The sequence below is a fragment of the Oculina patagonica genome, chromosome 3 (genome assembly GCF_052425735.1).
Source record: "Oculina patagonica isolate OP01 chromosome 3, crgOcupat, whole genome shotgun sequence".
NCBI classification, from domain to species: Eukaryota; Metazoa; Cnidaria; class Anthozoa; order Scleractinia; family Oculinidae; genus Oculina; species Oculina patagonica.
This window is the reverse complement of record NC_135760.1, coordinates 6,484,503-6,494,502: the sequence shown is the minus strand read 5'-3', so window position 1 is coordinate 6,494,502 and position 10,000 is coordinate 6,484,503. Positions and strand designations below refer to the sequence as shown.

Sequence of the window (10,000 nt, the reverse complement as noted above, 5' to 3'; positions counted from 1 at the left end):
TTTAACCGTAACAGGTATGACACACACCCCGTGGGGTACTCCCTATAGTGGACCCGAGAGTCCACACCCCGTGGGGTATTCCCTATAGTGGACCCGAAGGTCCACACGCCGAGGAGTACTCCCTATAGTGGACTATACGAGGAGGATTCGACCAAAAGGGCTAGGGATTTCACAAGTTGAAGTATAAGGAAGGCTAGAGAGAAAATATCAGATAGGTATTAAAAAAGCCCAGGGGGGTACTTGGGATTCCAAGTGACCGGGATGATCGAAGGATTTTTTTGGGTTTGAAATTTTCGATTCCGGGATTTTTTTGGGGTAGGAAACTGTTCTTTTTTGTGGGTGGCTTGATTTAAGTAGGGATTTTTTTGGTATTAAAAACAATCGTGGTAGTGCCTTGGCCGCATAGTTCTGCGAATAAAGTACCAGCACCGAATGTGTTTCTAATGTTCTTCTTTGTGTTATATCTTCAGATCATTCCCCCTTTCTGAAAAAATGTAATGGGTCTAAATCTGGCATGGGATTTTTTGGGGGGTTGATTTTTGGTCCAGGGATTTTTTTTGGTTTTGTTTAAAGCCATAGGGATTTTTTTGGGTCTTGATTTTTGCACCCATTCGATCATCCCCGTCACTTAAAATCCCGAGTATCCCCCCTGGGTAAAAAAGGGCCTTTCAAAATATCTTGAACAAACGCAGCAAACGGCTGATTTATCAGTATTTTTAAGGGTTAATCAAATGAAAAGTTTGGAAAAGGGATGCAGTATTTCTACCATAGGTATGTAAAAGGGGTATTATTTCCTGTGGAAGGAATATGAAAGGGTTACCTTTCCTGTAAAAAATGGTGTAAAGAAGGGCGGGTATGGACCTATCGACGAGAGCCTTCCCGTGAGTACCCACCTGGAAGGTCACATACCATGGAGATTTCCCGTAAATTTTGAACGTAATATTTAGTACCACTTGTGCGCTAACTTAACGGAGATTTATCCAAAGAAAGTAAACACCGCACCCTACTCAGTCAACTAAAGAGTTTTTTATTCAGCCAATCGTATGCAAGACCAACCCACGTGACTTTTTACTTTTTAGGCACTTTAAACTGGTTACGAGATTTTCCAACAAGTTTTGACTGGTTGACCACGCAAAGGCCATCCATATATATAAATAACAATAATAAATGTCTGTCCGACCACTTTGGTTTTAGTTGGCCACAAAAACTCTCATTTAAAAGCACAGAAACGTTCTTTTTTTTTTCAAACCTAGCATACACAGTGTTGTCAAAATAAACACCCACAGCCTCTTATATAGAGGATGTTACACGGTAGCGAGAAGATTGAATTTTGTGTTCGGGTGGCGAAAACAATATCTCAAGAGTGAGCGTAATGTTCTTTTTATTATATAGACAAAAACTACCGAAGTGTCGAAAGCACAAACCTTTAATATGTAAACTCTTGCATTTGGGCGGATGGAATTTCTTAAATATCTCTCCTGTCTCATTTTGTCTACTTTGCAAGAAACTCTTTGAATTGTTTTAAGTCGTGTGGAGTTTCCTTCTTCATGTTTGTATTTTAAGCCGGCTTCAGCGAACTTAACTTTTCTGTCATTCGCCATCTTTCAACCGGCGTTTGGCAAAGTTTTGGCAGCCGTGCAATGGCGCAAAATGACGTCATCGATATCCTCACCAGTGAGGATATAGAAAAAATATGCCGGCTGTAGTTTCGTATTTTATCAGTGGTCTATTTTCCAGTAAACACTCGCGTCTATGTAATAGAGAAGATATACAGTACCAGCCCCATTCCAGATTTGTCTGTATGCCTTGCGTACCTATGTTTTTCATTTTCAGGAGCGCCTCTCCCTCCCTACGGGATCAGCACAACCAACTGTGCGAATTTCACAACAAACCTCACGTGGAGTGTTGTCCTTCCTCCTGATCTTTTTCCTCCACTTGGATTTACTATCGAGGTGGCCTATAAGCCAAGGTCAAGCAATTTGCCAATCTCTTCCTTTTATAAGCTGGCTGATGTTTCCAGCGGTTCTGCTCGCTCGTACGTGGTGGAAAATCTGCAACCTCACAACGAGTTCTATTTCCGCATCCGTACTAAAAATCAACTTGGTGTTGGATTTCCTGGTTATTTGCAGTGGCAGTCTTTTTGTTTCACCAATAGCAGAAGTAAGTACCGTGGAATACAAATAAATAAATCACTTTTTTTGGCCCGCAAGTCTATTACATTGCGCTTCTTTTAATGCGCAAAATTACACGCGCGATAAAGGCTGGTTTTCACTAGCGACTGAGTCGAAATCGGGGTCGCAAGAGCACTTAAGACCTGGTAAAAATAAAAAATCGGAGTGACGGAATTGAAGTCGAAAGATTGAGAACGTTTTCATTTTCTTCCGATTCCGCTTATGACTCCGTCGGTTATGATCCAGTGAAAACTGGATTGTCTTAGTCGCCCGCCGAGTACTTCCCTTCTGCTTGCGATTCCTACAATCTAGTTTTCACTAGTTCATGATCGTGTTTTCTACTAAACAATTCTTGTATTTTTCTTCTTTGCTTTAGGTCCTTCGCTATATCCTGAGAACTTAAGTGGTTTTGCTTTTAATACTGACGGACTATTAAACATTACTTGGAAGGTAAGTCCGATCATGACGTCACTTCCGGCTGTCATCGCCTTGAATTTTGTCGAGTTTAAAAAACTACGCAAGAAGTTTTTAAAACAACATTGCAAAACAATGTGTTTGGTAACTTGTGGCTCCAAAATAAAAGTATTAATGAAGTTTGGTATTTGGCAGTAGCAGTTTCGGCGGGAAATATAAACTCGTTCCGTGTACGCTTTCAGTAAGAGCTGATTTGGCTTCCTCTCTACAGGGGCGTATCTAGCCCATAGCTAGACCCGTAGGCCCGGGTCTACAAAGTTTTTTTTAGCTAACTGATAGGTCTAATTTACATCGCCGAAACTGGTTGCACGCTACGGCAACGCTTTGTTGAGCACCTCCGCAGCATCGAGAAGAACATGCCGGGCTTTCCTCTTGCAGAGCATTTTAATACAAATGGCCACACCGTTCAAGATGCACAAGTCCACAGCATCATGTTCTGCGACTGTAACAAACAACAAAAACGTCAGGAAATGCGACTCATCAAATTGGGAACCAGTCAGCCGCGCGGACTGAATAGAGATAGTAGGGACTTTAAGATACCTGGACGGCTGACCTCGAGGACGGTAGAATTTCGCGAGGAGGACTGGGCCGATGTCGACGTTCTTGGCGGGAACTTTCAACGTTAAGAGCCGGCGTGTGTGAACGGAGGACGGCTTCGTTAGTGGATCAATAATTCCTTAGCCCAAAACATGCGAAAAAAAATGTGGCGCTTCTAGCCCAAAGTCTGGGACCAGAAAGCACTATTTTCCTTCACAGGGTACAAATTACAAGTGAAATTTTTGTAGAAACACAAGCAAGAAAGTTCATAATTTCACGCACGTGGCTTCGACATCAGCGTTTATGCAAAGCACAGCAAATATATTCGCAACCGCAAATAAAACTTGACTTCTTAACTTTTTATCAGTACCAAACCAAGAATACCATAAAGGACCACCTAACAAAGTAACAGAATTAAAAAATAATGAGATTTTTAAACAAAATCATACAAAAAGCACTCCCGTTCACTGGTGGACGGCAAAACTCTACTTCTCACGTCCTCGACAACAGCTGGACGGAGCTGGACGGCAATGTGCGTGGAGCGGGCATGCGCAATATAGGCTACACGCGAAAAATTACTTCCGGTCAGCCGTCCTCGAGGTCAGCCGTCCAGGTATCTTAAAGTCCCTATTATTAGGTGGTCAGGCGCTCATCGCGCATGCAGCTTAGAACTTTTAATCTATGTTTTCGTGGCGCGAGCAAGGTTCTCAACGAAACAGCAACTTGGCTTCCACTGATGAAGGGCTAAACCCGAAGCGAAACGATATATTGTTAAATTGGCACTTTATACCGTAACAAGCGTAAGGGCATTTTTTGATTTTTTTTTTTTACCAAGTGATTGTTATGTGTCATTTAAGTCTTAAAGACACGTTTATATCGTTTATATATTTAGCAATAAAGAAAATTGCTGGCCCATTCTCGGAAGTGAAATGTCCAAATTTAGGTTCTGCCGAATTGCATTTTTGAGGGCCCTTATCAGAAGCATACTCCCAAACCCCAACCCCCACCCCCCTTCTAGAAGTTGCCAGGCCTACAACTGTCCAGAAAGCTGGTTACGCCCCTGCTCTAAATATAGTGCGTTTAAACGCTGTAAGATCACGTGGAATTGTTTTATAGTATGATTGGTGCATTTTCTTCAATACAAACGTTTACAAATATTAAATACAAACCGATAAAATAACCAAGAAATATACTGGTCTCAGTACCATACATACCCATAATTACTTTTGCTCGCATACAACATTCTCATCCCCAAGCCGCCTTTCCTCTGAGCCCGACCACAGGCTAAGAGGAAGAAAGGCCCTGGGGACAAGAAACAACACCCTGACTTTCTCTCCCCAGGCTCTTGACTCTATAGTTTGGGGTGGCGACAACTGTGTCTATAGATTGTTTCATCGTCTTAACGTCACAAACGCAACATCGACTAACTTTACCCTATTTGGTGGATGTGCTCGATCAAGCTGGACTTTATCAAGACTGCTACCGAACACTGTTTATGAGATTGCCATTCGAGCTGAGAACAGCGAGGGGCCTGGACCGACAAGTCCAAGTATTTTTGCTCTGTCTGGACAGAGCCCCCCACGGGAGCCTCCTGTTGAATTGACTGTTTTGCGCGTGGGCTCAGATACTGTGGAAATTGAATGGGCTGCTTTTCCTGAACAGCCCCCTAGGACATTGGACGGTCATTGGGTATGCTGTTATATATTTTATTTGTTTTAGTAATAACTAATAAACATTTTTTTATTTTCATATTGATTCTCCGTATGCCTATTTGTTGCGTAATTGTTGAACGCTTGTTTATTGAACGTTTCAACGCATGAATATACATCGTTCTTCAAAGCACGAGCCGAAACAAATGCACTACACCCCTTTCACGATGCCTTTCTCATACCGGCAGTTAAAAACAAAAAGCATCCTGTTCTTAAGTTTTTACTTGAGTAACGCCTTAATACTTTTGGTGAATCCCAGCTATTAGGCACGTCTGTCTGAGATAGTATGAAAAATGACAGTTTTCCGTACCCCTTTCTATACTGTAACTCGTAAATATAACCTACCTTCAACCTGAAAAAGTGTCCCTTTCGGCTGGAGCTTCCCCATATAGGCTATAGGAAGTATACCCCGGAGTTGTTATCCCTCCCTTTCCACTACATCACCAAATCCCAGGGATTTAATTAAATAAGTTGCATCTGTAAGAGGTGCCTCTAGCTCCTAATAATCCCTTTATCTAAGCCCAATCTTGTCTGATACCGAGCTTAAAAATTTACCATCTTTCTTTATTTATCACCATACATGACGCTATCGACACTGCCGATCCTAGCAGTATGCAGGACGCGTGTCACATATGAACCTAGTAAAATGGCTTTGCTCACCACGAAAACATTGACCACTTATGAAAGGGAAATTGCCCAAGGAGCCTTCTCTCAACGTTAATGACACATTTTAAGGCAAAAGTAGATAAACCGCCTGTAAAAATAACTTATTTTTCAGATCTACGCCTGGACTGGTCCTCGCAATTATGATCAACGCGTGTTCGAATTCCAGGAGATTCCACGGATGGTTTTAGTAATACCACCTGATGCCATTCGCGTCCAGGTCGCTGTGAGAGGTGTAACCCGAGGGGTGGTGACAGGAATGGAGGCTTGGACCGAGTACAGCATTGCGGTGCAGGGCTATAACAGTGGGGGACTGGGACCTATTAGTGATGAAATCTTATCTGTAACAACCCTTGATTCGAGTAAGTAAAAAGTAAATCGATGTTAAAATGCGATGATTTGTATAAGGCTCGTACACATGACGGCTATTTATACGAGAAAAATACGACGACTAAATAAGACGCGCACTGATCGCATTAAAGTGTGCAAAATACTGCCTCGCGTCTAAAACAAGGGGCGTTTAAAACAGGACTCGGCCTCTTTAAAAATGTAATTTGTGATAGTGTTAATTAACATAAATTACTATTTTGCCGACACGGACCAGAGAACTGGGTGTGAGCGTAGCACGCGAGGACTTATGGTTAGCGTGTTTGAATAGAGTTCGTTGAGAGACTTGTGACATTCTACGGTCAGCCTCTTTGGCCTACACTTTACTCCGTTAAGTTATATTTTTATTATTTCGTTTTGTGAATATATTGTACTTTGATTATCGTTTTCTTTCATTATTCTGATATCATTGGTTTTTGTTTGTGTAAGCCTTAAAACCCCAAAGGCTGCGCCATAGCATTGGTCGGGGGTACACGGTCCCTAATTTTTCCCACAGTGGTTTTTTGGGGTTTACGTGTCCGGCTGTGGTGCATGTAGGCTATGTATGATTTTATTCATCCTGCTATAATCTTGTTGATGTGTCAATAAAATGTATCGTGGGCATGCCTCATAGTCTTTGTGTGTGTTCGGTTGTGTAGTGAAGGCAAAATCCAGGGTTTGGTCTTATTTTGGACTTGGACTTGCTCATATAAACTGGTCATGGACTCATACGCGTACCATTTATACTGCCAGTTTGCGTTTTTTTAAAGACGCGAACAAGCCCATGACCAGTTAATACGAAACCCGTCTTGTTTTAGTCGCACATCAGGATTTTGTACCATCAAAACGCCTAGTTTACGGCTAACGTATATTTTAACGTACATCTACCGCTGCAACATTGCACACAGTGACTTGAATTGACTTGACTCAGCATTCAGTAAACATTGTAACGCGAATTGTTACAGAGCGTGTCCCGACTTAATGTTTAAGACGTACAAACATATTATGGGATTGTACAATTTGGTCGAAATGATACCACTTTAATAGACCTAAATATATTAATCTTTATATGTCGATACATTAATATCTCCACATTCCTTTTTTTCTTTTTGCCAGAGGATTCATATTACATTTTGTCGTTGAGAATCACGAGTGAAGCATATACCGAAGACCTCAAAGATGAATCTTCAAGTAAATTCAAAATCTTGAAAGCAAATGTAACAAGAGAGGTTAGTAACTGTATTTTTTCTTTTACTGGGCAAAGAAATAATAGTCAGATTCTGATGAGTTCAATATATATTGAGAATGCGTGTGAAAATATCGTTGCATAAGATTAAAGACTCTACAATGTGAATTGTAGAGAGTGTTAATTACGAACTAAATAGTTTTGCTTTAATTGAGTCAGATTGAGTGTTCAGTTTAGGTTTCATTTCTTGGATAAAGAGCATTTCGAAGATCAAGCATTCGAATTTCCCGCGACATTTCTTCAAGATTGTAAATTGCTTGTTAAGATCTTTGTTACTCTGGTTGTGGGCGTCACGCAGGTGGTTTCCAATAGCTGGGTGCTTATGTTCATCAATGCGTTGGAAAAGGTGTCGGTGAGTGTAGCCTACATAATCCGCATCACACGAATCACATTTAAATTTGTAAACAACACATTGTTGATTTATTAGCGGCGGTTTGGTCTCTGCTACTTTGATGTCGTCGGCAATTTTCTTGCTTGTGAAAACTGGGCGTAGATCGCTGTTTATTTTCTTGCCAAGATCGGACAGCTATCTTCGTACGACGTCTGCTGATCTTTGGTCTTTGAATGGCAGAATACTGAATCCGAACGGGTGCATTTGCTTGAACATCGCGAACTTGCTGTTGACTTCGCGACTCGGTGAATCGAGTTATGGTGGAATTAACAAACTTCTATGGGTACTTTAGTTTCACATTCTTCAGCAAATAGATCTGGTGAGGACGAGAGACGGTGTGCACGGTTTAACATAGTCATTAGAAGAGATCGTTTGCAGCGAGCATCAACATGACTTTGATAGTGGAGAAGAAGGCCCTTGTTTGTTGCTTTCCTGTAGACACATGTTTTCAGCTGTTTTCCGATCTTTATGAGCTCCATTCCAAATGAAAGGTAGTTTGTTGTTGTTTGCAACTTCCATCGTGAAGCTGATTGCTGGGTGTGCCTCGTTTAATGTTGACAGGAAAGCTGTGGCAGTTGGAATATCTTTAACCGCGGCTAAAGTTTCATCCACGAATCTATTATAAAACGATGGTAACTTATCCTCGCTTTCTAGTTTCTCCTCGATCGCACACATGAATGTGTTCGCCATGAGTGGCCCGAGGGGTGACCCCATCGCCACTCCATTAATTTGTTCATAAAGGCTACCGTTGAACTGAAACAGCTGATGTTTTGTAGCCACTCGTAGAAGCTTGACAAGGTCATCTTGAGTGATGTTGAGGTTATGTGTCTCATTGAACCAATTCCGGGTGAAGGCCTTGTTCGCGAGAATCTGGATTGTTTCTTCCAGGGGCACATTCGTGAACAACGCTGATACATCATACGATACCAAAATATCGTCCTCGTTGAAATCCAGCTCGCGGGTCTCTTCGGCAAACTGGATCACGTCGGAGATGGTATGCTTGTTGACGGACAGGGGTTTTAGTTTCTCGTCAAGCCATTTAGCAAGAGCGTAGTTATATGTTCCTGTGGCTGACAAAATTGGTCTCATCGCCAGCCGCTCTTTATGCGTCTTGGGTAGACCATATAGGTGTGCTAGTCTGGACCCTTTCTGGCAGACAGTATCAGCAATGTGTTTTGGAAGAATTTTCCGAACTATAGAATTACAATGTTTCTCTTTATCCAATAACGGGTGGTAATGCTTTGGTGGTCTTCCCTTCTTCTTAGGTCTTTCCAAAAAAACTGGTTGGAATTTCGTTTCATCACTGATAGAGGCTTCGCTAAGTAAGCGAACGTAGTCAGATTTGTTCATGACGACGACAACTGACCCTTTGTCCGGTTTCGTGATTACGATATCGTCTCGTTTCTTCGGTTGGTTGATGGATCTCACAAGTGCCTTAGGTTGTCTAGGACCTTTCCGTTCGATGTAATTCAACGCAACCGACCGGAGTGTTGCTGCGGCTAATTCTTTCTTATCATCACAGAGTGTTGGTTCGAGTTGCCAGAAGGCCTTTTCAAAGCTGGCTTTGACCTCCCTAGCAGATATCTGGCGCTGAGGAATAGCGAACTTAAGACCTCGACACAGCACGAGTTTCTGGAAGAAAGTAAGTTGGTGAGATGATATGTTGAGAATATGTTCATCGACATCAACATCACGGCGTAACATCCGCGCGATTTTTGAAACATGGCCGCTCATCATTTTGTGGTACTGCTTCTTGCGGAGAAGGACCATTGTTTTCAGGATGCACAGGTAACGGAAGGATGAACACTTTCGACGAATTTTATCGTAGCTTTCTTTTATTTGCTTCTTCAGGGCCACATTCTGTCGTGATTTCATCTGTAGTTCTTCCTTGATGACATTTTCAGCAAATTGCTTCGAGGACTGTCTCCACTTATTTGACTTTGTTTCGTCGATCTTGGCGAAAGTTGGAGTAAGGCCAAAGTTCTGGCATAACCTGAGGAACACGCATTCTCAATATATATTGAACTCATCAGAATCTGACTTTTAAGAATTTGATAATGATGAACCGCGATTCATCGAAACGTCATTTATTTTCGCTGATTTTTATTCTAAATTGTATAACGAAAGTCTCCGTTATTAAAGAAATAATACACAAAATTAAACTAAGAGATTAATTTACCAGACAAGAATATCAACAACTGAAAAAAAACTACTTCATGCTCAGTCCCAGCACATCAATTTCCACAAGTTTGATCAGTAAAATATTCTAGTGCATTTAAAAGTGGCAGTGACATCTGGTTCTCTTGTAAAATTGTCTTGCAACCATGCATGTTTGCAGTACTTTTTAGAAATGATAGAAAAAATTATTTGCTCGTGTAAACAAGGAAAATTGGCCAATTTTTATGTGACAGAAATATTTGCTAAGAAGTTGACATGTTAGCTT

The 10,000-nt window shown here is 41.5% G+C and overlaps 1 protein-coding gene and 1 pseudogene across 1 annotated transcript in view; one reads left to right on the top strand and one right to left on the bottom strand.

The window, feature by feature from the left end:
* The window catches only part of LOC144645968 (fibronectin type III domain-containing protein-like), a 14,545-nt gene extending 6,886 nt beyond the window's left edge, over positions 1 to 7,659 (top strand). Inside the window, exons 6-12 of the mRNA XM_078505481.1 lie at positions 1 to 14; positions 1,834 to 2,160; positions 2,548 to 2,621; positions 4,524 to 4,871; positions 5,670 to 5,916; positions 7,037 to 7,149; positions 7,594 to 7,659. The exon at positions 1 to 14 is cut by the window's left edge and continues 135 nt beyond it. Coding sequence (XP_078361607.1) covers positions 1 to 14; positions 1,834 to 2,160; positions 2,548 to 2,621; positions 4,524 to 4,871; positions 5,670 to 5,916; positions 7,037 to 7,149; positions 7,594 to 7,659 — 1,189 coding nt within the window. The remainder of the gene's footprint in view (positions 15 to 1,833; positions 2,161 to 2,547; positions 2,622 to 4,523; positions 4,872 to 5,669; positions 5,917 to 7,036; positions 7,150 to 7,593) is intronic.
* Positions 7,660 to 7,692: 33 nt separating this feature from the next.
* Positions 7,693 to 8,271, bottom strand: LOC144645783 (uncharacterized; annotated as a pseudogene).
* Between the last annotated feature and the right edge of the window lie 1,729 nt (positions 8,272 to 10,000).